The 27,620-nt window shown below is 45.9% G+C and overlaps 2 protein-coding genes across 2 annotated transcripts in view; one reads left to right on the top strand and one right to left on the bottom strand.

Moving 5' to 3' along the window:
* The window catches only part of FAM57A (family with sequence similarity 57, member A), a 6,394-nt gene extending 4,670 nt beyond the window's left edge, over nt 1–1,724 (bottom strand). The window contains exon 1 of the mRNA XM_009882733.1: nt 1,717–1,724. Within this exon, the coding sequence (XP_009881035.1) occupies nt 1,717–1,724 (8 nt within the window). The remainder of the gene's footprint in view (nt 1–1,716) is intronic.
* A 706-nt stretch (nt 1,725–2,430) lies between these two features.
* Nucleotides 2,431–27,620, top strand: part of VPS53 (vacuolar protein sorting 53 homolog (S. cerevisiae)) — a 64,334-nt gene continuing 39,144 nt past the window's right edge. The window contains exons 1-8 of the mRNA XM_009882732.1: nt 2,431–2,436; nt 2,681–2,761; nt 3,866–3,915; nt 4,720–4,786; nt 20,056–20,142; nt 20,424–20,539; nt 21,696–21,815; nt 27,431–27,509. Of these exons, the coding sequence (XP_009881034.1) occupies nt 2,431–2,436; nt 2,681–2,761; nt 3,866–3,915; nt 4,720–4,786; nt 20,056–20,142; nt 20,424–20,539; nt 21,696–21,815; nt 27,431–27,509 (606 nt within the window). The remainder of the gene's footprint in view (nt 2,437–2,680; nt 2,762–3,865; nt 3,916–4,719; nt 4,787–20,055; nt 20,143–20,423; nt 20,540–21,695; nt 21,816–27,430; nt 27,510–27,620) is intronic.

Below are 27,620 nucleotides of genomic sequence, written 5' to 3'. Positions count from 1 at the left end.
CGGCGGGCTCTGCCGGGCGCGGGGCCGGTGGTGTCCCCCCAGCGGGCTCCGGGCCTTCCGCTGCTGGGCCCGGGAAAGCCCCGAGTTGGCCGTGCTTGGAGGCGGCTGCGGCCCGGGTGCCTGGCGTGGGGGGTGAACCCTTCCAGCCCCCGGGCGGGCGGGCTCTGTCGGTGTCCCGGGGCTGCGCTGGCCGCCGGCTCGGGTCCTCCGGGTCACGTTAGTGCTGGGGGGTTGTGACCTTCCGCCGCCGTGCGGGGGCTGGGCCTGCGGCTGGCCGCAGCTGAGCATATCTCATCTGATCGCTTCCCCATCGCTGAGGAACTCGGGGCACGCCTGTTCTCTGTCCTCTAATTGAATCCTTGGTGCTTGGTATGTAAATTATCTTAATGAAGCCAAATGGCCTGTGACTCGCACTCAGGATAACCTCAATCCTTTGGCTTGACTTTTGTGATCAATATAGTACATTCCAGTCCTTCAGTGTTCCCTACAACCCTCTGTGACACTTGGAGTCTCACTTTTGTCCATGAGAAACCAGGGTAACATCAGGTGTCTGTTGGAGTCTGAGTGAGCTTGCGCTGACTTCAGCCAACCCTTCTGCCTGAAGAGCTCTTTCTTGTAGTGGAAGTCTGTGGATGGCAACAGGAGCCATCTCTCAAAGTATCTCTCAAAAAAGTTTTCTCACGGTCTCGAGTGTTGAGGCCTGCGAATCACTTTTGGTGGCTCTCCTCAAAGAACCAGGGCGGACCCGTGGTAGCTGGCACAGCACCTCAAGTGAGCCCAGCACCAGAAGGCGAGGAAGGTAGCACGGTTTCTCTGTGGGTGCTGTGCCAGCTTTGGAATATTACTGCTCCAAAGAAAGAGACACCCCACAGACTTGTCTTTGCATGGGGTTGGCACAGCTGGCACTAAACCATTGAGCCATTTTTGCTGAAATCTTGAAAATTGCTAAATTAAATGCCAGCTTCTAAAGGAGACCTGGGACTTCTCCAGAAGAGGAATCCTCTGTGCTTTCTGGAGCCTATGTGTTTGAAAGCCAGAAAAGCCTGGTGTGATTTCTAACATTGTACAACCAGAGTTACCTAACGATCATTCACAAAATGTCTCTTCAAGGTAAAACACGTCTTTTGGAGACAGTCTTGAGTTGAGGTTTTGCGCAGTGGAAACTGCATTCCTGGCTGAGTTATGTTAACAGGTAATAAGGCTGCAGGCAGACACTCACATCCTGAGCAAGGGGAGATGTTGAGGATGACACTGCCTCTTGCCTTTCTTTGCTTCCTCACTGGCATTTACCAATCCAATAATCCTGTTGCTCCTGTGAGTGTTCCTTAATCAGCTTTGGGCAAAACTGCTGGGTTATGGTTAAATGGGCAGAACTGGCTCAGCTGACTTCTGCCTGAGGTGGGGTAGGGAGCACATGCAGACTGGTGCCCCACAAAAGGAGGGGTAGTTATTTGTGGTTAATAGGCTGTGACAAAGACCTAGGAGCAGCCAGGTCAGCTGTACAGCTGCCTGCAGCATTGATCTCTATCTGCGGTTTGACGGAGTTCCTGACTAGCCTTTATGTTCCTTCCATCCCACCCCTTGCTTCAGCTGCTCTTAATGCTTGTGGAGATTTGGGATTAATTGAAGCTGCAGGAGTTGTGAGCCCAGAGCAGGACAGGCTGGTTGTGATGCTGCAGTTGTGCTAATGGACTAATGTCAGAGCATCTTCCTCACCTGGGCATGACCTCAGGTGTATTTAGCTGCTGCCTGCTTCTCCTTGGCCACAGGAGTAGATTTGGGAAAGCTGAAGAGGTCTATTTCAGGGTGAAGCTGCTCTTGTTTAAATGGTCTCACGAAACCACTGCTTTTAGGCTGCAAAATGCGTAGAACGATGTAAATGTTGCATGTGAGCAGGGTGACGTGCAGAGGTGATGCTGTGGTGTGAGCTAGGCAGGGTTTTGACCGTGGAGTGCAGAGCTGATGGCTGTATAAATATGGAATGAATATGGTAGCAGAGAAGGGAAGGCAGCATGTTTTAGTCTGTGGGGACAAAAAGCGAAGCCTGGCAGCTGTGTTTGCATCGTTTGAGCTACTTCTGAGGAGAGATGAGATGTTTGCACCACTGCTGCTCTTTTCCCTTTCCTGTGGGTAGGAATAATCATTCAGCAGATTCTGTTTCTCTCCCTCTTTTTCATGTGAAAGTGGCAAACCCAAGTCTACAGAGAACTTTGCGTAGTTCATCGTGTTTCCTATTACATGGCTGTGAGAAGCAAGTCCGCCATCTGTCACCACAGGGCCTTGCAAAGATGAGGGCAACGCCTCAGCAGGGGGTTCCCTTTCCAGATAACAGCAAAAGCATCAGTGTGGTTTGGGATGTGTAATTAGCGGCTTGTGTGTCTTCAGAATTCCTCGCCCATCATCGATTGTGCTGGGGCTGTACCTGGAAGCATGCATGTATGTTATCTGTGTTTATTCAGGCTGATATCCGCAGGAATTTTAATAGGTCAGAGACCTGCAGAGCACCGTCGCTGCTTTACTCCTGGGCAGACCGCTCTCTGTGCATGCTTGTTAGAACACTGCTGTGAAACACAATCGGAAGGGGGTGCTGAAGTAATTAAAAATAGCAGATACTGTGTAAAGTTTCAGAAATTAACTCTGATGTATTGTTGATTGTATTTGTTTTCCTCCCTCTCTTCAGGTATTTCCCAGCCAAGATCCACTGGACAGAGCAGATTTCAACGCTGTGGAGTATATTAATGCTCTCTTTCCCACTGAGCAAGTAAGTAGTGCTCGCAGTACGTCCCTCAGTGCGAGGGGTAACCTGATAGTAAGTGACTGAAGGCATGTTTAAACAAGCCTTTTCTTTTAAACAGTAAGACAGGTAGCATGACTGTAACAATAGTCACTTCTTAAATTCGCATCTCACGAGGCTCACTGTCATTATGGAGTTTCTTTCCACCCAAAGTACCGCTGCGTTAAAAGTCCTGCTTTGATCTGTAGACAGAAATTAGTTTTCTATATAGAGGTTTCTCTTGCAGTAAATTTCATAACTTGCCATGTATTCATCGCTGGTAAATCCTCGGGGGTTTTAGCCAAATAAGGCAGGTGTTGCCTGTGAAACGTCACTAGAGAGTCATCCATGTTTGAAACTTATTGTTTCTTTTGAGATGTAATGAATGAGATCGCCCTGGGCTCATATCCGTACTTTGTCTTCCCTAAATCAGCCTCAGGGGCTGTTTTGGACTAAGCTGCTGCCAAGAGGAGGTGTGTCTGCAGCTGAAGACTGGGTTCTGAGGCTGCTCCAGCATTTACTGTGTTTCAGATCCTCTGCAGCACTGGCTTTTTTGGCTTTCAGCTGGTTCTAGTCAGTTTGCTGCTGGTGCTGGCTGGGTGTTTCTCCCTTTGCCATTAGTGTAGAGCTATTTCCCCGGCAATACCCCCACTGCAGCTCTGGCAGCACCCAAGCCTCCTCCACCCTTGTTCTGGGTGTCCTGGCTCTGCGGGAGGGTCTCTGGCCGGGGAAGGCTGTGGCTCTGTCCCCATTGCCCGCTGGAGGTCACTGTCACCACAGCGTTTCGGGAGCAGCTCCGCTGACGAGGCAGGGCTCGGGGCACCCTGCGTGGTCGGGGCTGGGTGGGAAGTGGGGAGCCTCTGGGACCTGCAGGCTGCACCCTGGCCTGCCCTGTCTTTTGCTGCTCTTCGTCACGTCACCTGAGGAGCTGCTGAGTGTGTCTCAGTTCCTCCATCTGTAAAACAAAGTCATCGCTCTCCTCTGTGTAAAGTGCCGCACATGAGAAAGTGTTAGGTATCACAGCTGGTGTGTATCGCAGTAAAAAGGTTCCCCAGTTCACTTCTTGTGTTTGGTTTTTTTTTCATTTTGTAGTCTTTGGCAAACATCGATGAAGTTGTGAACAAAATCAGATTGAAAATAAGGTAAATATTTCTCCATTTCATTGCATCTCGGGTGGCGCAGGGTCTGGTTGTCACTGAGGTTTCATAAATACAGTATTTGCACTACAACTGATTTAATTTGCTGTAAAGGCGTCAATAGGGTCAGTCTCAAGTCTAATAGTGAGAGAGATGAGAATGACTCACTGTAATTATAATTCTTTTTTATACTTTGCCCCATTGTATAGTATGCGTCTTTTAGGTTATTTTAGCTGATGGGTTGCAAAGTAGAGCTTTGAAAAAACAATAAACTAAGAATCAACAAATACCAAATTTTAGTACAGTTTGAAGGCTGAGAGAACAAACTACCCAGAAGGTTGGGTTGCTGAGAATTTATTCTGTTTGTGAGGTCAAAGTAGCAATTGTTAAAACTCATTATGTATTTTTTTCGTTGGCATTATTGCTACTGAAAGTACAAAATAAATGTAAGTGTGCAGGAAATACTTGAATTTTCTGTGCAGTCTGGCATTACTAACCTGAAGCGATTGAGACAGCACTTTAATATGTGGAAATGGAAACGGACAAGGAAAAGCTGACAGTATGGCTTGGAAGAGAAATGCAAGAAGCCCTGTTTAAATGAGGAAATGAATTTTTAAATTTGCAACAGGAGTTTTAAGTTATGTAAGACAGTGATGCATCACAGAGAGAGACGGGGGGAAAAAAAGTGAGTTTAGCATTGATAGCAGCAGCTTTTTATTTTAAATCTGTTCTGTAGCTCTCAAGGTTCCCATATTTTTTTGGGTCTGTTGCATAAAGAATGAGTTGGACATTACAGATTCTTTTCTCCAGGAGACTGGATGACAACATTCGAACTGTAGTGAGAGGACAGACCAACGTGGGACAGGATGGCAGGCAGGTATGTGCATCTCCTCTCCAGTAATGCCAAGGCTTCTGGCTCCGGCAGGCAGAAACCCACTCTCATTGTTAGGGAGGTGTTTCTGCTGTGTCTTACTCTAAGGACTTTGCGAACTCCTCGCTGTACAGCTGCTCTAGCCTGCTTTCTGGTCACCCTCCAAAGGGAAGTGAACAAGAAATTGATTTAAAAATCAAAGACGAAACCAGGAGGCTCGCGGTTGTGCCGCTCTGAAGCTAATGATAAAATGAACAGGATTAAATAGGTACAAGCACATTTGCTACTGAGTAAGGATCAATAAAAGGCTATTTAGCCTTTTAACTAGGTTGTTTGCTGAAGTATCCTGAGCTGCTAGAGACTAAGCCTGATGACTGACTGCCAGTTCATCTTGCGTGTCCCATTCAGCTATCAGTTTTTCACTTGTCTTTTGCTTGACAGATGTGTTTGCTCGGAGGGAGTATGGTATTGAACAGCACGGCCATGGCTGTGGTGTTTGTGAGCGCTGAGCTTGGTCCGCGTGTTATCTGATTTCGAGGTATCACCCAGTGCTGCTGCATTTCCTGTGACTGTTCTGGTTTAGACCAGGAACATTAACGTCTTGAATCGTCAATCATGCTGCTTTCCTCATTGTCAGCACTGACTCATTTATTTAATACCAGATTTAAAATGAGGTTGCTGGGATGGCACAGTCATTCCCTCACCAGCATGGCTGGCTGTATTTTCCACTTCTTGCTGCGGTAGCCGTTGGCGTATATTGCTAATCCTACCTCTGCCACAGAGTCTGTGGCCCCGAGTGAGTTATTTAACTTCTCTGTGCCCTCATATTGCTTTAAAAAAAAAAAAAAAAGCGAGATGCTTACCTCTCCTAGCAGAACTAGTTTAGCATTTGCGTAGTTCCCCGAGTACTGGTGTTAAACCGGGGATGTGCTTGGGATGTGGCATACCTAAGAGTGGTGCTGCCTGTAATCACCGTGCAGGGATGAGACGAGAAATCGAGTGGGGAGGCAATTAGAGAAATTGAGGAGGGAATGGAAACGAGTGCAGTACTCAGTTTGGGTATGACTGGAAGGCTGGTGCTGTTGTAGCCTTTTGGGCCCATTCGGGGTAACAAATTCAGAGAAGACCACAAAAAAGTGGGATCAAGAAGAGCGGTTTGGCTGAGAATTGCCCGGAGTGCTTCAGGACTTGCAGGCCCCAAGGTTGGATGTGGTGAGAGATGAACAAAAGCAGTGCCGCGGTCAGCTGTGCTTGCAGGATAACAAAAGAGACTCTGTGCTATGGAGATTCGGCAAGCTTTGTTTAGAGCTTTGCCTTATGTCTGTGCTTTCTCACTCTTTAATCCCTTTGAAGTTCTCCAAAGCATGTACAGACGGACTTGGACAATATCCTGCTCTGAAGTACCGAGGAGGCAGATCTGTCTGTGCAGCCCTTCATTCACTTTGGTTGTAAAGGAACCAATTAGACTCCTGTCCACGTAAAAACCTTCAAACGTGTATGTGGCGTGTCTGTGCAGGGCATCTTTCAAGTGGCCTGGAGCTGCGTTTCATCACAAATATTCCTGTATTTAGCTGTGAATTTTCCTATTTTCCCTCGCTTTGCTTCTTTGCAAGGTAGAAGCAGACTTTCAGACAGATGCCAGAGCTTGCAGTTGCACAGACTGCATGGGCTAAGGCCAGACAGTCTCCCAAAAGTCAGAAGAAACAGTTGTTTCTTACTTTAAGAGATCCTAACAAACGCTGAAACCATTCAATTACTGCAAGTGTTAGTTCTCTGGTAAGAAAAATTGTTTGGATCTGAAATGCTGTGAGCTTTTTCTTTCTGCGTTTATAATCCGAGTCCACCATTTCACACTTGAATGTGCATTTCGTATGTGAATTGCCGAAACCAGAGTGGCAGCACTTGGCTGGGTCTTGAAGTTTAAAGCAATAGAGGAGTGTCAGCAAGCTCAGGTGTCAGCAAGCTAACCTTGCGTGTTAGCTGCTTGGAGGGACCCGCCGCGGAAGAGCTCATCTTCCAGTGCTGGGGAATGCTTGAATCGCATTTCGATTTGAGGTGAAATTTTCTATTTGTCTCTCCAGAACCAAACAGAGGAAACGTAGAAGAAACGTTTGCTGTTCCTGTCGCCCCCCTGCGCTGCTTTCTCTGAGCAGCGTGTCCTGTGTGCTAGCTGGGGGAGTGAGGCGGCCTTTTTCGCATGACCACCCTCTTGATACCTGATTGTGGGGGCGAAAACCTCGCTTTTCGGCTTCAGCCACCCGTTCCTGTGCTGAAGAGTGCCTTTGTTTTACCAGCCTGTTCTCAGGGGAATAAAGGACACTTAGAAATATGAAGTTTTTATAGAGAGGAGGCTTGGCTTCTCCCGCTTGGAGAGGAAGGGTTTCATTTTCCAATGCGTGGTAAGAAATTGTTTTGAAACAACTGGAAGCAAGCTGCCTTTAAGACAAGTCGGTGCTCTGCTAGGAAGGGAGTCAGTGCTACTGAAAGGAGCTTTTTTATTTATTTACCTTTTTTGGTGGTAGTTTGGTCCCACAATAAAATTAGTTTCTTTTTTTTCTGCTCATCTTATATTCTTATTAAATTTGTAGGAAATTTGTATCCTCAAGACCAGTATTTCTCTGCAAAATTTGATTGGAGTGTACACATGAACAGATCGTGTCATCTTGTGAACCTCTTCCTTAGGAAGCCCAGGATGAAGATCGTTATTGCATTTTATCATAGTAACCACAACTGCAAACCACCCTTGACTTAATAAAGAAACAGTTGGCTGTCAGCTTTTGCAATAGGTTTGAAACAAAGCTTAAAACCAGCCACAGCAAAAAGTTTAATCTTCAGATAACTTTTCCCATTTATAACTCCTTCTTACCGTATGAGATGTCTGTAGGCTGTAGTACACAGTACTTGCAGCAGATTAGCTTTTGAAAAAGCCATTCCTGTCTCTTGACACATTTCCATCCCTTGACACACTGAGAAGAGCGATGCAATCCATCGTGTCCTTGAAAGTGCGTGCTGTAAGTAAAAATGTGTATGAACTTGGATGTTGTAGCTGCTTGAATTTTAGTGGCAGCTCAGGATCTTGTGTATTTATTGCAAGATTGGACCTGGAAGGTGTTTTGCAAAAGCCTCTTTTCTTCGGTCACATTCTCTCGTAACAACTCGTGATACAAACTGTAATCAGCGCTTGCCAGAACTGCCTTGACTGCGTGGTATCGGAGCTAGAGGAGCCGTTCCTGTCTGGAGAGTAAATAATGGTTTTCATAAACATCCTTTCAATCTCTGATTTCCTTCCAAAGGAAACATAAACCTCAGACGCAATAGTAGAAGAAAAAAAAAAAAGTTCTTTTTTAAGTCAAAGCAAGCCAGGAGGGAGTTCCCTGCTGAGCCCCTGCTCTCGGTTGTCCGTGTTAGCTGTGCCCTGCCTGCCTCGGGTTTGCGTGGGAAGACAGAGGTGCGCGCACGAGCGGTTGCCATCCCCGTTGCCATCCCTGTCGCCCTTGCAGGCGAGGGAGCATCCAGAAGCTGACTCAGGAAGCTTATCTTTGGTTCTTCCATCTCCCGTCGGCCTTAACTGCCAAACACAGGGTTGGGAATCTCATGGAGGCTGTTGGTTCGAGCGCTGCCCAAATCACTGGCACCTTGGAGCTGCGATCAGCCTATCTAATCTCTTATTTTGGTAGTGTTTTTGGAGACCAGTTATATCGGGCAGGTTCCTAGAAGGCAAACTAAGGGTATTTAGCCTTTAACAGCTCGCTTTTTCTTTTGGGGAAGGGGGCATTTACCGTCTGAGCCCAGCAAAGCAGCTTTCCCTCTCGTGCGGAGGAGGAGCAGTGCTTTACTGAGCCTTGTTGAGAGCTGCACCTTTGCAGCCGTCCAGGAGAGGGGAGCCCAGCCTTGGTTTTGAGATGAGGGTAACGTTTTACTGATCGTTGATGGTGAGGGAGTGCTGCAAGAGAGGACATGGCTGAATAGCGCTGCGTGTTATTCTCCCAGTTAGAGCAATCTAAATCCCAGTCGGACCCAGCGGGGAACATGCAGTATGGAGCTATGGGAATGTGCTTGCCGTGCTCCTTAAGGAAAAGGAGACCTTAGGGACAGCAAGCTCAAAATCCAAATTGCAGATCCAACCACTGTACTGCCAGCGATGGAGTCTGCGGTCCCGTCTGGCTGGTGGTGTGGCAGCGGTAACGACGGGGATAACACTTCTGTGCTCCACCTGGGTGCCGAGATGATTGAGCAGGTCTTCGAGGTGAACTGTAGCTGTGAGACGGGTGTAAGAGTAGCTTTTTATAGTCAGTCTTTAACTTTTAAACTATTTCCCAAATAGTCTTGATCACATCCACGTGTTCGTATAAAATAGCGTTTAGGTGTCTGAAGGAGCAGATTCTAAATCTAAAAATAAAGTGGATCAAATAGATGTGGCCCCAAAAAAGTTATTTAAGCAGCTCTAAAGACAGGAATGCTCCCTTCTCCACAAAGGGTAACGTTTCCCAGTTCAAAGCATCTGCCTTTTTGAAACTTTGCCCTAGAATTTCCTCCAAATGCAAAAGCCTTAAAATAGTCTGGCTCATTTGGCTTCCCCTTCCTGGTGCGATATTTCAGTAAAATCTGTAGACAATACCACGAACTTCAGAAATTATCTCACTAATGATCCTTTTATGGAAGGAAACAACGGTCGTGGGTGGAACATTCCTCTGCAGGGCGTAACAAAATTTTCCTTGGGAGTCCCAGACTTGGGCTATTTCGGATGCTTTGGGAGAGGCTGGGAATGCAGGAGCTGCTGTGGTTCAGTTGTAACAATACGCGGTTCAAGCTGTGCAGTTTCTGGGGAACCAGTGCTATCCGATTTTTTTTCCTCTGTTTTTTTTTTTTCTGAGAGCTGCTGCTGAACTGGAGTCTGGGCTGACCTTGCTAAGAGCTGCAGTCCAGTTGTGGCATAATTTCCTCTCTGCCCTAGGGTGTAGTATAAAAAATTCCCATAGATTTTTTTTTTTTTTCACTGGGCGTTTAACACACTCTGTTCATTTTTATTTGTCACTCTTTAGTTGTGTTTATTGCTAAACCTTCTGTATGGACTGGCTATAATTTTTTTGACAGTTGCTGACATGCCTTTACTGGTTGTTTGGCCAAAACTGCTTCACCTATCAGGCTTTTGTCCTTGTAATATAGTAGCCTCTGCCTTTGCAGTCGAGTTTAACCCTTGACAGTATGTGTGCGACCTGGGTGCCCCAGTCAGTAAAGGTGAGCAAAGTCTGCTTCTGAAGGAATCAAGAATTGAAGAGCAATACTAAGATTTGTGGCGTTAGAGTTTGAATCTAAAAAAAAATAATAATTCTTCCCAATATCTCTGGTCCATCTTCCTGCCCTGTGCGCACACATGTGTACAGTAAATGACTGCCATTGAATGAGTAGAGACTGTGTTTTAAAGAAAACATCGGTTTATCACTTAGTATCTCCTCCTATATTAGGCTCTGGCTCAGTGCTAGAACGAAGTTAAATATTAACAAGAAGAGAAAAGGGATGTTTTCTGGGCTGGGAAAAGCATTGCATGTTTCTCATGCTGAAGATACTGGTTGATAAATTAAATTGCTTTGGTTGGCTCCTGCTTCTTTGCTCCATGAGAACAGGAATTTTTTAATTTTTTTTTTTTTTTTCATAACTACAGCAGTGCAAGAAAAGAAATGGCAGCTGCTGTGGTTAGAGAATACAGATATATCCTTGCTGCCCAGCCTGAACCCGGCACGGCACAGCCCGTTCAATTAGCCATCCCGTCTTTTGGTAACCAGTGCTGTCCTTTCTCGTGGCATGTGAAAATAAACATCTCGGCTCTGCGGCTGTGGGGAGGCTCAGACCGCCCGCCCTGCCCTGCGCTGCAGTGTCGGCAGCGTTTAAGCCCGTGGAAGGAGAAGGATGTGTCTGGCATAGAAAAATGCCCACAGGTTATTGGGTTTGACAAGGTCATAGATGGAAGTATGAGAAATACTGGGGTTTTTTTTCTTCCTTTAAATAGAGATCAGGAAACACTTTGCGGAATCAATATAGGGAGGAAGAAAGAGATGAAGAGGGACGGTGAGCAGAAGGGGAGGGTGATGCAGGTGCTGCGTGTGGCAGAGAGCAGGGGGGGCTATGGTACTGCCCTGCTGTGGGCTCCTCGAGTGCCCGGTTAGCTAGCGGTGTCCTGAGCTGCGGGGCGGCTGGTGGCTGGTGTCACTGGAGTCAGCGGCTTGTCCTCTCCTCAGCTCTGCGAGTGTTGGCTTACAGGCAGCGTCAGCCGGCGGGCAGGGAGGTGGTTTTGTGTACTGTTCGCATAAACATGCTTAATAAGCACCACTGTTGCTTCAGCCTCTCTTCTTACCTCCACCTGTTTGTGTGGAAGTGGCTTTTCTGACAGCGGGTTTTGTTTCACGCTGAACTAAGGTAATCAGTGCTTTCAGATCTCCTAACGTAGACGCTTTTATTTCATTTTTTTTATTTATTTAAATACATGCTCGACTCCAGACATCAAATTGCACGTGGCTTCCTTGGCCGCGGTGCCCAGGTTGGGCGCACATGGTTGGTGTTGATGTGCCTCAGCTGCCGGGACAGCGCTGACTGCCTTTGAGCCTTAAGAACAGATGAGGAAAACCACCGTAAGCTCTTCATAACTAATTAAGGCTAAATCTATAAAATATTTGGGGGCTTTTTTTGTGTCACAATCCCTGATGTTGTAGGGACCATCTTTCAATGATATTCATTGTCTCCTGCACGGCTAAGCTTTATCTCCTGTTTTTTTTTTGATGGATAGGTCATTATTCTGAAATAGGAACAGACTCGTAGAGATGGTGAATGGGTGAGGGTTAAATATTGTGTCTTAAGCTGTGTAATTTTATATATTTTAAAAAAAAAAAGGTCATGCCACAGTTTCTGTAAGACTCCAGTCGTGTGATTAAAGTCCCATAATATTCTTTTGTAACCAATGAATAATAAACAGAAGTTGAGCTGCCAAAATAAATCAAAAGCGAGTTTCATTTAGAGTCATTTCCCTAGTGAATTATGACAGTTGGACGATGTCCTTCCCGTCGAAGAGACGCAGTGAGCTTTTTCTAGCCTAGAACACGCTTATTGCGAAGGGTTTCAGGTGGATGGCACGCCAAGAAGAAATAGCGCTGTTTATTATCCTTCTGGCCACCGGCCATGAAAACTGGCATCTGCAACTGTACGAGGAGGTCAGGCGTAACTTTTGCCATCTGCCGCAAAGCCCGGTTCAAGGCAGGAGCGAGTCCGAGCTTGACCTTGCCCGGTGCTTCTGTGTGGCACGGCGGAGGATGCGCGCCGTCGCTGCCCTGCAGCCGGGAACCGGGGGTGGCTTGTGCTGGCCAAAGGCACGTTTCTTCGCCGGTGGCGGTAAAGGCAGTACAAGCCGCTAAGTAAGACCGGGCTGTTCCACAGCCAGTGCTGTTTGGTTTTGATGCCAGCAAAGCGAGAAGCTCGGCCTGAAAATAGAAATCCTGACAACAAGCAGGAGATTTTTTTTTTTTTTCCTTATGGTGGATCTCATTTTTTTTTTTTTCTTTTCTTTCCTTTATTGTCTCACATATTTGGTGCGCGGTAATGTTTATTGCAGCTGTGCTACTTCTGTGCTTACGGCAGGTGAACTGTCAGCATTTCCACTTGGGAAACCCTGCTTGTAGGGTTCATGGTATGGTTGTCCCTTCCCCCCAGCTACGTTTTTACTCTAATGTCTCAACCCGAACGTGAATTCGTCTTGCAAAATCTCATGCAACTCGAGTGGTTGCCAAATGTGACCCCCACAGAAGTCAAGCGGGGCTCTGATACTGCAAATATGACCGCGACGCTGCCGGCAGTATGCAAACTCCTCAGTGGACAAATCGACTGGAATCCCTCCGTCATTTACAGGCTTCCCAGGCAAATTTCACGTGCGGCATCCCTAAGCAAACCAAACCAGGCGGCTGGGTGCCGGAGCGGCTGTGTGTCATGTCACTGCCTCCGTCGCTCCAGCCGAGGGTAGGGGGTGTTGGGCGCTGGAGGAGAAGCCCGGCGAGGTGAGGAGTGCCGTGGGCGCAGGGAGGTGCTGTCAACAGCTGCCGTCGGGGTGTGAACAGGAACGATGCGAAGGGCAGAGGCGCGCAGCTTTGTGTTCTGAAATAAAGAAGAGTGATAAGGGAAATAATAAGTGTCTGCACGGGGGAGTTTTTCCTGCATGACGGTAGTGTTTAATGCGGTGAGCAGGTCTGGGCGTGGGGGAAGGCTGTGGCCGGTCACCTGCCGACGTGATGAGGATGTAATAACCCACCATCAGGTCCAGGAGCGTGATGAAGCTCAAAGCTTCTCTGGAGGGTTGTGCAACTCGCACGATTAACATACTCGTGCAATTAACATTTAAATGGCCACGTGTAATGGTGCAAATTAGACTGTAAAACTTGTGTAAAATTACTCACCGGAGCCAGACCACTAAAGCGGCTGTCACCTACAGCCCATCACCACCTTTCCCGGCGGCGCGGGCAGCGTGCGCAGGGCTGAGTGACGCAGGGGAAGACGGCAGCCGGGGATGGAGCTGGACTAGCGCAGGAGTGCCCTCCAGGAGTGAAACTGCCAGGTTTCGACTGGGAAATCGCCTCTGACTTCACCCGCTGTGCTGCGTCAGTGTTTGTGCAGCTATTCAGAACGTGGGCTTTGATTTCCCAGCGTGATTTTGGGGGGGGGTTAAGTGAAGGGGCAATAGTAGCAATTTTAAGCTTGGTGCAGCGTAGGACATAATCTGCTTTGTTGATTTAAAATGTCTTGTGCAGCTTTAGTGGTTAGGACTGGAGCTGATGAGAGAAAACTCTATTCTTTAGTGACAATTGTAGTAGTTATGTTGTGTTTGATGAACTCCTAGGGCAGAAATCTGCTAAAATCAAACCCAAGTGTGATGAGCCCTTGAGGTTTGTCTGCTGAGGGGAATGAACTGGTGCAGCGTCGCCCGGCTCTGACAGACGAGCCCTCTCGCCTTCAGCCCCAGTGCTTTATCCCCGGCTGTAAAACTTGAGAGTTTTCTCTCCAGTGAAATCAGACTGAGAATCAAAGTACGTTTCTACCCTTTCTCAATCTGGAGGGACTCGTTTGTATGCGGTTTTAGCGGCAGAAGTTGTTAGGCTGGTCACAACGTGCGAGGGATTCTTTGAAATCTCTTCAGTTGAGATTCCGTGGGCAATTGGGGATGGGAACTTATTTTTAGTCCCGGTCTAGCTTTTCGTTGATCTGGGTTGGAAGTGTGGCAGCAAATGAAAGAAGCATTAACGTTCCGTATTCAAGAGTGGGGACCGATCCAGGAGCATTAAATTCTCGGCATCCTGACCGCAGCCCAATTTGTAACATTAAAAATACATTTGGATGCTGCGAATTTGGCAGATGTGTCAAGTGTCTATAAAATACTTAGCAGAGGGCAGCTTTCTGATGTGAGTAATAACATCCAATTGAAATATATATTGCCTAGAATCAAATAAAACTAGCACGTTTCTAGCACAACACCAGTGAGCATATGGAAGCTATCAAGGTGTTTTAACCATTAGTGGGGACAGAACGGTGTTAATTCAGTTAGTCCCTGAGCTCAGGGTTTCCCAAGCAAGCAAACTTCCTCTGAAAATTTGCTTTTTCCCCCAGTTCAGCGACATTTTGTAGTAATGCACAGGCTTCTCTCCGTTCCTCCGTTTGCGTATTTCCAAGTGCTTCACTATTTGCTTGGACGACATTCCTGAGAGGATGAATAGAGAGGTGTTTAGAAATCAACACACCCACTAATGAGCCACCATCGTCGCCGGCTGGGAGCGATGCTGCAGCTCTGTACCTGGGCTGGGGGGACGGAGGAGGATCTGTCTGTCTGCAGCGGCTGTGGGGACGAGGAGAGACGGGCTGAGAGAAACAATTCGCCGAATTGGGGTTTTTTTGGCTTAGGTATTGTTGCCAGTGCTGGTGGTGTGTGTGCTGATGTCAGTCTGGTACTGTAAATCGCTGGAACATAACCTTTTAAAGGATGCATCGCTTCAAAATGTAATGAATTAAGTATGGTCTTTTCCCACCTCTCACTTGGGTTATTTTCTTTCCTCCTTCTGCTGCTTGGAAGAGCTCATGTGAAAAGGTGACACAAGTGATGATGCACAGGCTGACCTTAGAAGTCGCTTGGTGTAATGCCAAGTAAAGCTATTTTTTAGGCAGTCTTTTTCTTGGTGATTCACGGTTTAACTGCTCCCTCTTGTTTTATACGGGTGTGTTTGGGCCCTTTTCCCGTTGCATCTCAAGGTGAAGAAGGTTGAAGAGCTGTAGCTGATTCATGTGCTACGTTTTTCCCTCCAGCTTTGGAGAATTTGATGAAAACCCGTGTAGCTCACCGCCTGCCCAGCTTCCCTGGGGCCTGGCTGGGCGCTGCGGAGTTGGCTCTTCCAGCTCCCGCGAGCTGCTCCTCCATCTCCTGCATTTCATCTCTGCTGTTAACACACGAGCCGGGGAGCTTCCTCTGCGTGAATCCAGGCTGGCTGAGAAACAGGGATGGCTAAAAATACATCGTGGTCTTAAATTGGAAGATCTCCCTGGGTGTTCCCTGCCAAGAGCTGTGTTTGGGGTCCCTGCTTCTTGCAGGCGCTGGGGCTCTCTGCCTCCCCCGGTGCTACGCGTGGAGCTGCGCGGTGCCCCGCACAGACACCCAACCATCGCACCCCAATGTCACCTGCATCCCTCCCGCAGCCGGGACGTGCTCCCAAACCCACGCTGGCGCAGAGCATCAGACACACTACACCGGAGAAGGAGGAAAGCGATATGTAGCCGAAGCCCGTCTTTTATCGAGCGCTCTGTCTAGAGTCTCTCGCTCTGTTGCTGGTCCTGCCCTCTTTGCTAAATTTACTGTTGTCAGAGCAGCCGGGGTACCCCGGGGACAAACATTACGGAAAAAACCCTCTACGTAGCCGCGGCTGCGGTTCGGACGCTGCTGACTGATGGTTCTGCCTCTCTCGGGCAGTCGAGCCCTGTCCGTGCCGTATTTCTCGGCTGGTGCCTGGCGTTCAGGGACCTCAGAGGTTGCATCAAGTTTAATAAATAATGCTGATGGGTTAATTGTAGCTTGCAGGCTCAGTTGTTGATTAGAGTCATATGGTGTTTTTCCAGTACGTCGCAACCTTAATTTCAACATCCTTGTTTCATATAACCACAACAGATTATGTATCCAGTCTCTTTATTTATTCGTGGTCCTCTGCCCCCGAAATGAACTGCGGTTGTAGGAAAGGAAACACAATAACTTAACTTTTGTACGCCCTTCGGGGGTGTGTACATTTGCATGTTTCCCATGTTTGCACTGGTCGAGGAAACCAATAAATGAGTAATGGAAGGCGAACCTGTGTCAAGCCGCAGATGTAAGGTTACTGGGATGTCGTTCATCATGTAAACCAGTTATGCTGGAATAAGAACAATTCCTATTCTCTTGATATTGTTTTGGGTTTAGAATTTTTGTCTGAAATAAACCGTCTATTAATAAAATAATAAGAAAAGCAGTAAGAAAATGCTTCTAAAATTCACGACTCGCTGTCTTAACGGGAGCGGAGAGTGAAGAGAAGTGCATTCTCCCCAGTATACAGTGTAGGCTGTAACGTGGCTGTGGTTTCCCCTCTCCTGTTTTACAGGTGAAAGAATAATCGTTAGATACATTAATAAACTTCTAAATTACACCTTGAACAATCAGACCTCCTTTCACGCCCTAGATGTTGGTTTGTTATCCCTTAATAATGAACACCACTTACCAAATACGAGGTGTTTTCTTAAAATTGAAGTTTATATTTCCTTGGGTTTGCTCTGTGCTTTACGCTGTGTTTATGGTGACGGGAAAGGTGGAGGCTTTTCTCTGGTTTTGGTTAGTTTTCTGTATTTCCTTCCTCTACATGCAGTATTTTACTTTCAGATGCTACGGTTGGAATGTTACAGCCAAAAAGGTTTCATTTGTTTCTTTAAAAAGAACCATAAGAGAGTTTAATTGTAGGCTTTGTGCAAGAAGTAACACGCTTAATTTGATTCTCAGCTTCCCATCGGATCTACCTGACAGTGACCCCCGACCTAAAAAAACAGATGTTCATGCAGTGCCACTTTCAGCAAATATTATGTATATTTGAAGAATTGTTTTCACCTCTAAATTTAAGTTATATAAAAAACAAGGACGTTGATGAATTAGTGTGTTCTGACTCAAAAAAGGAACATGCAGCTCTTTTTTAGGAGAATAGCTACAGGGTCGTGTTTTAATGGCTAAGCAAATATTTGGAAGCAAGTTTTAAGAAACAAAACGAGTGTTTATGATCCCTTCTGATTTACTGAAATCTCTTAAGTTTGCTGTTGAGTTCTCTGTGTGGTTTATTTTTTTAACCGTTACGGAAATGTATCCCCTTCTCTAAGAGATGCGGTACAGAACCCGAAGAGAGCGGCAGCTGCTGGTCGGTCTCTCCCCCAGTCCCAGCCATGTTATTTTTCACGGCAGCGGGAGAGCACGGTTCTTTAATTCATCAGCCGGGGGCAGAGCACATTTTGTCTCACTTGTGTTTTTCCTGAGTCTGTAAGGAGGTAAAAGCTACGAGTGTCGGGACCGGGTGATGACACTGGTTCACCTTATTTTGGCAGTTTTAAGTGTATGAGGGAAAAAATGTCCCATTTCACTTTGGTCAGTGTTGAGGAGCAGTTTTGAGGTGGGGAGTTTGCCCGCTGCTGTGGGCACTGGTTTCCACTGAGCGCAGAGCAGTGAGCAGCAAGAGCACGTTCTTCAGGTGTAAACCAGTTTCCTGGAAATAGTCTCAGCTGGTTTTTGTCACAATATTATTAAATAGCACCATGACCTGCGCGAGAAATAGATTGAGTGTGGTTTCTTAACAGTGAGCAAAAGAGAAACTGCTGATATGCGGGCAGCTAGAACTCCCTGTTTGGGCTGTTATTTGAAGATAAATTATAGGCAGTAACTTTGGAAAAGGTCCCTGTGTTCAAGCAGATGATATTCTGTCTCATGAGGAAAACAGGTAAGACAGTTGTCCCTCTGTGGAGAGGGATTTCGATGTAAAACCTGTAAGACCTGGGATGGAAATCCTCACTCGCGGTATTTTTTGCTTTGAACTTGGTTGCTGAAGGCTGCCGAGACCAAGTGGCTTTGAGCTGTGTATCGGTGCTTAAAATAGCAACTCCGATGCTCTCTTCCTTGGAGAGCAGGTCAGAGGTGCCACCCCCAGGCGAAAGGGTTGCGGTGGATGGCTGGAGGTCTTAGAGTTCCCCTCGGCCGTCGTGCCAAGCAGAGCTGCTGCGGCTGTTGTCCGAGCCTGCATCTCAAAAATTAACCCTGGGAGAGGGGAAGGGGATCAGAGACGCGTCTAAGCAGCGTACAGCCAGTTGGGAATTTGGGGTGGTCCTGCTGCGCGTCAGCATTGCTCCGTTGTGCTGCATGGCGTGTAGGACCCCCCCAGGCTCCTTACGGCCGATCCGCCGCGCTTTGCCTCCCAGTGGTTCTGCGTGCATAGAGCCTAAGTTGGTTTGAGATGATCCAAAGATTAAGTTTTGTGAGATTGCCTCAGCTTTGGATACGAAGGAAGGTAACATCTCTTTTTGGAGAATCTTTTTGCTGGCTGGCTGAATCCTCATCTCCTCTTCTGAATTCAGCAGCTCTGCCTTCCCTAATCACGCAGAGAAATTAGCATTTAGCATTAGTGCTGAAGCAAAGGGAAACACACCAGTTGGCATCTGTGAAGAATTTCAGGTTGACTTTTTGTTTTCATAGACCTATCCAAATCTCGGAATATGCAGGACAGTTGCTGCTGGCTTAATAACCAACTTGAGTAATGTGCTGCAGCCGTGGTCTGGGACTGAGTACAGAGATTATAGTTAAATATGTTGAAAGGAGCATTCTTTAGTCCTTTGGTTTGCGCTTAGTCCACGTGCTTTTAAATGGAAGAGATGAGAAAACTATTCTAAAAGGTGGCTAGGCTGGAGCCATAGTCCACGTGCTTTTAAATGGAAGAGACGACTAAAAGGTGGCTAGGCTGGAGCCGAATGAGAAGGTAGGTGGTGGTGTTCGTTTCTGATATAGTTGTCCCTGCAGCACGTTTGTGTGTTCGTTTTCCTGATTGAACATGCTATATGTTAGCTGCCTGACACTAATAGATAAAGTGTTAAATTTCACATGATTCGGAAGATATTTCAGAGGAGGCTTTTTTTTCCCCCCTCTGGAAAACGAATTACAAAAGGTTTCCAACTTTTATACTTTTATTATAACGCAGCTATGTTCCAGCAAAAGCTCCTGGCGGATAGTTTGCTCGTACATTTCCAAATGAAGATGTGTTAAATTTATTTGCTGCAGGAGCTCGTAGCTTGCGCTGTAACCTTGGTCATGGGACTGGATATAAAAACAGAGGGATAGAAGCCCACTTAACAGCGGGAAACAAAGTGGAGCTGGAGCTGGAAATGTTATCAGACTGAGAAGGCAAAACGTGTTGAATTACTTCAGAAGTCAGATTTTGGACATGTGATTTTGGACATGTGGCTTCGCTCATGGAATCCACGTGTAGTTCACGCTGGTTGGGTGAGGTCAGGGGGCACCACGGTTGGATAAAGGGGACCAGATGCCCCAAGAAGCTTGCAGTAAAATAGCACAGAAATCCCGGCGAGGTCCGTTTCCCGTGCGCCACCTTCTTTACCCGCTAAACCTGCGCCTCCCTTCTGCGCCTCGAGAGAGCCATTCCTCCTGCGGGTGGGTGGGAGGCTGAGCTGCCCACCCCAAAGGAATCAGCAAAACACGCCTCGTGTTTTCCAACGGGATCATATCCTGCTAATTCAGTGAGGGGTTTAGGCAAGCGCTCAGTGTTCTATATATAATGTTGTGTACTTTTTCTTTAGACTTAATGACGAGTGTGGAGGTTTCATTCTCCTGCTCTAAATACGTATCGATCAGGAGTAAGTTCTATATATTTTTCCACACTCAGTGCGTCGAGGTTTATTGCAGTAACCTTAAACTTATTCATAGTTCTTATTACGGAGGTGCTTTCATAGAGTATCTCAATCAGATTTTCCCGGAGCGTTATTGTAAAATGGATACTGAAACCCTGGTCCACTCGGGTTAAAAATCCCAACATGGTACGTTGACTTTTGATGTGCTGACGATATTTTCTCTGTCAGAACACAGCTCCCCCCACTGCCCCAGCCCAAGGGCTGTAAGGAACAACTGTGTATTTCTTAGAAAGTGAAAACTGAATGCAGATTTTCTCTCCACTCTGACCTTGTTTCTTTTGCAGGCTCTGGAAGAAGCCCAGAAAGCCATTCAACAGCTCTTTGGTAAAATTAAGGATATTAAAGACAAGGCTGAAAAATCCGAACAAATGGTGAGCAGCAGTTTCTTTCTAGCCTTTGAAAGGGAGGAGGACACTGACTTTTGCTTCCAGTTCTCATTAAGAAGAGAACATTTTTGTCTTTGCTCCTGCTGACTTGTTGGTAATTTGCTGTCAACCGTGTGTGGAACCTGTACCCTTCTCCTTGTGTTAACACGGCTGTAGAGCTAACATGCCTGTAGTTCCGAAGGGAGGAGAAAAGCCCTTCTTATCTCCTTAAAATTTGGTGGCTGTGGCTTGATATTTAACCAGACTCTTGTTTTTGCATTCACTAGGTCAAGGAAATCACACGGGATATCAAGCAGCTGGATCACGCCAAGCGGCATCTGACCACCTCCATCACCACCCTCAATCACCTGCACATGCTGGCGGGGGGGGTGGATTCCCTGGAGTAAGTATGTCAGTCTGTAGTGGTGCTTTGATGCCGCTGCCGAGTTCTTAAGTTTGGTGCAGCGCTCTGCAATAGGTCTGTATCAGCTGCTTGTTTTTCTGGAGAGAGGTTTGCTAAATAGGTTGCAGTCTTGATTTTTGCTGGCAGATCCTTTCTGTGCCGCTCTGAGTGACCTGCAACCGATGGTGCTGTATTTAAGGGTTTGCAGCATCGGTTGCTTGAGTTGCTGTGCTGATCCTTGGTGATAAGGAATGAATTTGGCTTCTTTAAAGTGTAAGGCAGTCTGTGCAGTTAGGTATCCTCGTTAGGGATGTGCTTTTCAGGGATTTGGGGGGATTTTGATCAGTCTCGTGTCTTAAACTGGATTGAGATCTCTTTTTCAGAAAGGTCTACTCTAGTGCTGAGAATGAGTTCAACGAAGCCCTACAGCTTGTACTGTGTATGAAGTGGGGTTAGATGTTTCTAATAATCCTTTGTGGGTTTTTTGATGTGCTTGAGGAACATACAGACTAGGGAAATCCATTTTTTTACATATTGCATCTGTGAAGTTGCGAGACCCAGGCACAGCTTGTTCGTGGATTGTAGCAAATTCTGCACGAACACTCGGTTATTAAATGTTCAGAATTAAATTTTAGTTAGGCTGCTGTCTCCATTGGAATAATCCTAAAGGATGAAATAAAGATAAATAAATTTGGGGGTTTTTTTCTCTTAGTTCCCTGTGAAAGTTATTAACAGAAAAGTCAAGGCTAATGGCTTTTCAGCATAATGCTTTTCCTCGCTGTGAAGCTTTAACTCACACTTTGTGTGTGATGATGAATGGCTTAACTCAGGTCATTACAGTGAAGTAACATTTACTGCCTCCGGACCCATACTGGGAAGCGGATGCATTCAGTAGTTTACATGTTCTTTGCCAAGTGTTGCTTTTGACATTTATGTTTTTTGAAGCATTGTTAGATGTGTGCTGGGTTGGTTTATTTTAGCATCAGTTAAGTGAAATTTTAATGCTGCATTGGAATGTTAATGAAGAGTTGTGTATTTTAGAAAAATAAATGTCAATGGGGACCGGCATGACCCAGTGGGTACGAGGTAACCTGTGGAATTACCACCCAGGATTTTCATTGGACCTGTCTTTGTAAATCTTTAATTTCCTCTACAGGGCTATGACCAGGAGAAGACAATATGGGGAAGTTGCCAACCTTCTCCAAGGTGTCGTGAATGTGTTAGAGCACTTCAACAAATACATGGGGATTCCGCAGATTCGACAGCTTTCGGAAAGGTAAAATGATCAAACCCTGAGCGCTTGCATGCCTGCTGGGAAGCAAGGTTAGGAAATGCCTTAGGCAGAATCAGTTTCTCAAGGATGCAAAGGCTGGACATGGTCCTTTGAGCTTCTTTCCAGCCAAAAGAAACAGGTTAAAATTGGACACAGTTTGCTCAAACCTTGAGCAGCCTATTCTGTTTCATAAAAGTAATCAGTATGGGTGTAATTCATGAATTATCTGTGCTTCTCATTGACTGGCTTTTAATTTACCTTACCTGGAGTAGTCTGTGGAAGTGCAAATTGTTTTACGTGATCTTCATGTGCAGGTGTTTGTGGTGAACCCTGAGGTGATGCTTCCTCCTCCTTCCTTAACCTTGGTGATACGTTTCAGCAGCCCAGCACGAACCAGAAATACCTGCATGAACGTACTGGTGCTCGGGGCCCCTTTCTGCCCAGTCGTGTGCCTTACTGCTGTCAAATTGCTGTCAAACTGCGTAGCTGCCCAAGGGTTCGGGCAGGCAGGATTTCTTTTTGTGCATTTGCCAAACTCAGTTATTTGGAGCACTTCGAGTTTCTTCTGCCAAACCCTGCTCCCATTGCCCAATTCTGCTGAGATTTGAGGCTTATAGCAAATGTTCCCAATATTGCACGCAGAGCACCTGACTGCTCTAAGACATTTATGCTGAGCTTGTATAGGCTTGATTTTCTAACGTGGAGTTACACGTTTACATTCAGTGAGTTTTGGTGCAGCTCCAACAGCAAGCGCCCGCTGTTCTCAGCAGCAGGAGGTGAAGGCTCAGTGGTGCCTCAGCCACCAGATCTCGCAGGGTCTCGGCTTCGTTTGGGACGGGACAGCTGGGTGTTGAGGGAACAAGGCCCTCCCTGCCCTAGGGGCCATTGCTGTCCCTGACCAAACCCCCTGGCTTTATTCCTCTTGCATCACACACAGGGTGTTTGCTTAACAGCCTGTAGTCGCGCTGAGCACAGCTCAGAGGTGAAAACAGCCTGTTAACGTTAGGAATGAACGTTCCTAATGATAGAATCGTACCTGATAGCGTTTTTTTCTTAGTGTGGAAATTGCAAATCCATCGGCACCATCCTCCTGATGCCTGAGATGACTTTACTCATTACAGAGGTACTTGAAGGAGCCTTCCAGGCACGCTAATTAATTTTTTTGGTGACTCCCTTTGCTAAGACAGCAGCTGGCTGCCTGTGCTGTTTAGTGATGGAAACAGTGCTTGAGTGATTTGTTTGTAACATTTTCATGTAAATCTGTTGGACTTTCTTTATGATATAGATACCTCTTCCAGAAATCCCAGATGGAATCAATGAGACGGAGCAAAAGAAAAATCCACGCTAAATCAAGAGAGAGAGATGGGGCCTTGTTTTAACAAAGCATTTGACCATAAGCATTTGCTTAAATGAACATGAACATCAAGGAAATATAAACATATGTCAGTGCTTTTCTGAATTTAGGCAGTTGTCTATTCCAACCTCATGCTCAGAAAGATAGCTTGCTTCATTTTCTTCCAGAGCGGTAATGCCCTTGGGCAGAAACCTGCTGTCATTGGCCATTTTAGGGCCAAATATAATTTAAGCCGTGGTCCAGTATTCTGGCTGGTTTTCTGTTTCTGATGGGTGATTATTTAGTACTTTTGTAGTTGCTGATAATTATAGAAAGCAATTCGTGCTGCTGCTAAAAAGGCACGGTGATTTCGCGTCGCGCCAGAGAGACTGGCAAGGACATGGAGGAAAACTTCTTTTGTTTTATTCTCCCTTCAAGATAAGGATCTGAAAAGCTCAAGAAAGTCTGTTTGTCCTATTTTTAGAATTGTCTGGGCAGGGTTTTCCTTCCAGTGTTTACACAGGGAGAGTTGCACCATCTGGTAGCGATAGAAGCAGCTGCTTGTGGGGCGAAAGGAGAGCTGCACCCGGGGGGGCTCCTGCGATGTCTTTACCGCTTTGACATCCAGGCGGCGGATCGCTGCAGGGAGGTCTACGGCACAGTGATACCTGCTTTGGAGTTTGACTACACGAGTATGTACTAGGGCCCAGTTTGGAGTTGACTTTTCTCCCTCTCTGCTTGGAAATACTTTGCGTGATCCATGAAACATCAAAGGAAGTTTGCCTCGCAGCGTTATTTTTAGACTGTGAAATTGCTGGGGTTTGGTATCTCATGAATTTCATTTAATGGTACAAGCGAAGCCTCTCGGATGTTTGCGAAGGCAAGAAAAGCTCTAGTAGATGTTGGCACAGACCTGTGACAGTAACCGAAGTCTATTATATACAATAAGTCTATTATATACAGTGCTAAACGAGCAGATTCTGTTGCTTTCTTTAATAAAGGGCCTCTCTTGGTGTGAATGGAGTGAAGCCAAATATGAATGGGAAACCATGGGAAGGAAAAGTGCCTGCTTGGTGTTGTTGGATGTGCTCTTTGTCATGGGGTGTTCAATTTAGGTTCCTGCTTCTAGATGCTGTGAAAACTAATGATGGGGTTTTAATGCTGCTTCCCACCTGTTCTGCCCCTTTGAAAATAACCAAACAAAATCTCACTGTAAGTATTCACTGGAAACCGGACTGAACTCTCAATTAATTGGCTTCTTGTGCTGATCCTGTTGAGTGTTGATATAAAAATGTCACAACTTGCATCCAAATGTAAATATTTTCCTAGGCGTGTTTCTAAAACAACTTCTTACATGGGGCATTGGAAGTTGTTTGTTGTAGTAAACAGCAATATTTTGTTATCTCTCAATCCCCCTTCTGTTTTCTGTCTGTGGAGGGAGCGAACAATTAGTGGTCACAAACCCACCCATGAAAGTGGTCGAGAAAGCCTAGCAGATAGTGGAAAAAAGCCTGGAAAGTATTTAGGAGAAAGATGATTATAAGTTTGCCACGGAAAAACAGGCTAGCTCAGCCCCTTTTTATCGCAGCAAGCTGCCAGGCGTAGTTTAAGATTTCTGGTAGCTTTGGCTAAAGGAATTGCGGTTTCTAGTAATTGAATGTCATTTGAAACATAACAGTGGGTTTTCATGGTTTTATTTTTTTTTAAAGGCGAGGGAAACGGAGAACAAAAGCCACTAATAATAAAACAAAAGTTAGAGAAACAAAAATCACTAATACTGTTGTAACCAAAGGCTTTGGCACATGCGAGCAGCCCCAGGAAAAGGCAATTCCCTGCTGCCGGGAGCGGGGACGGCTGCTGCCGTAGCCCAGCACCCTGCCGGGGGGGAATCCGGTCAGGGAAAGATATCCTCATCAAACCCACCTGAGAAGAGATCCTAAATCTGTTATCAGCTCTTATACATGTGCAGAAACGGTCCTTCAGCGGTGAATGGGAGTGAAGCCGGCCGTGGGGTCGAGGCTTTTACCGCTGCAGTTTCCATTGCATGAAGATTATTCTGAATTATTGAAAGGCTCACGCTTTCCACGGGGAGCAGTAATCTCTGGTGGCTAAAGCAAGTGCCTTCCTGTGTTCTCTGCCTAATGTAAAGAGATGGCATAAGGGTTTTCATGTTTCTGGGGGCGTGCTCGTGGAAAAAAAATAATTGTGTGTGTCTGTGGTTATGTAAAGAGCAATAGTTACCGGGAGGGCAGTGAGGCTCTCTGGCATTGCGCACACATACCTAAACCTTTGGCTACTTTGATATCTCTGCCTTATCACTATCTTATAAAATACGAAGAAGGAAAAAAAAAAAAAAAAGGCTAAAACTCATTTTCCCTGATTGCTTTTGAGAGATTTTTAAGCAGGACATTTTTTTTTTAATATATTTTTAACATCCCAGTTCAGCAAGTCATTCCTGCAAGTTTCTTAATTTAAGGGTATGAGAATCCCCATTAAGACTATCCTTAAGTACTTTTCTGAATCAGAGCCTAAACCAACAAAGCCCGTGGACAGGGCTTTTAACTGCTTGACAGTGCCTCTTTTAAATTTGATTGAGTCTTTAGGAATCTGGCTGCTGCTCTTTTCGGTGCCTCCGCTGTAGCTGATCGTAAGGAAAGTTCCACAGCTCATACTTCCAGTTGTTTATACAAACTCATTCATTTGTGTGGCTCCTAATACTAAAGACTTCTTGTTTCTTGATTATTTGAAAGGTAAAATTTTTCAATCCATGTTTAGCAACTTTTTTCTTCTTTTTCTCCTCGTTTTTCTCGAGGATTAAAGGGTTTGGTTCTGTGATGCTCTCTCACATGAATTCCTGGTACTCGCTTGTGCAATTTAAGCAGGATTATACCTGTAGTTGTGGCTGCTGGGCTGAGTTCCTCCTTAGTGCTTCAATTTCTCACTCTTTCTTTTTCGACATATTAGTGAATCCCTTTTGTTTCATAGTTGTGAAGGTGTTAACTGGGGATCTGTACCTGGAAGAGTAGAGGAGTTTCTAAATATTCCTGTGAAGCAGAGAGCTTAAGGGAGAATTATGTTTGACGCTGCAGGCAGGAAGCTTTTCCAGCAAAATCCCCATAAATAAATCCTGGATAAGGCAGGTCATACATACAGTTAAATCACAGATATAAAGTTGTATTTCAACCATCACTTTTAAAGGACTAGAATTTTCTGCCTTTGGCACCATTAAAGAATCCAGCCTATTCTCCAGGTTGCCAGGTCATCTTGTAGCGTTTCGCTCCTAATGGACCTCAAATGGGAAGATTAAAGCAGCAGATCGTTCCTTGATAAGGTCGAGGAGTCTTGAACAACAACAAAAAAATAATCCAAAGTCTTCTTCCCACAGTCTGAACAAACATTTTCACAAACGTTAATGTAGCCGCTCTTTCTAACGCATCAATCTCAGTGGAAAAATCCACTGCTTTGAACGATCAGTTTATACCTTAAAGCGTTTCCAGTATAATAAAAAGTGATGGAAGAATTCAAGGGCTGCAGAGGGATATAAGTGCCTGACTGTTTGTTTTGGCCCTTTCTAGTATGTGTAGGCATTTCCATTTCCCTAGAAGTATCAATTAAGCCGTATTGACTTTTATTTCTGGAAATTGGAAGCTTTATTCTCTCAGCTAAATAAGGAGCAAGATTGTGGTTTGTTCAAAACTTTTTCACCCATTTCATACCTTTGCTCTTTTATGCTTCTTAAGGCATGGAGGATTTATAGGATAAAACCGCAGCCAGCAGCGTTCACAGGGATGCATTTAAAAGTAGGTCAGTGCACCTGAAACTGTGAGAGGTTCACCGTGAAGATTGAGATGTTGTGAAGCTTTTTATGTGTTCGAAACATACTTTTGTTGAGATGTGATCAAAATATACGAACGTAAAGATAAATTGATCACATTGGCATTAACAGAACCCTGCTGATTTCTCAGCTGATTAACTGGCCCTTATTAAAATACTAAATTGAAGCAAGGCAGGAGCATCTCAGATGTGTCCTGTGACAGCTCAGGGATCAGTGCTGTAGAGCTGGACTTGTCATCCTGGTGTCATCGAGGAAACAAATGCTCTCCCAGTTTTGACAATACAGGTTTTCTTAACGTGGGTGTTTTTCTTCAGCGTGCTTTTTTTGTCCCTTAAAAACCTTTGTGTAGCTATTGGCCTTTCAGTCCGCTTTGTAGTAATGTTGGCAGCCAACGAAACAAAGACGTCGTTGTCCCACCGCCAAAGCCCTCTCTTCCTCTGTGCTCCTCAGGGTGAAGGCAGCGCAGAACGAGTTGGGACAGCAGATCCTGGCGGACTTCGAGGAAGCCTTTCCTTCTCAAGGTACAAAGGTAAAGTTCTCCCTTCCCCGCTTCCTCCCGTTGAGAAGTGTCGCTGAAAACTATTCAACGTAATTGTCATTGGGTTTAATCTCATTTTATATCTAGATTTGATCTCTCTCT

Source organism: Charadrius vociferus, unplaced genomic scaffold, assembly GCF_000708025.1.
Source record: "Charadrius vociferus isolate BGI_N301 unplaced genomic scaffold, ASM70802v2 scaffold793, whole genome shotgun sequence".
Lineage (NCBI taxonomy): Eukaryota > Metazoa > Chordata > Aves > Charadriiformes > Charadriidae > Charadrius > Charadrius vociferus.
This window is presented reverse-complemented; position numbering and strand designations above follow the sequence as displayed.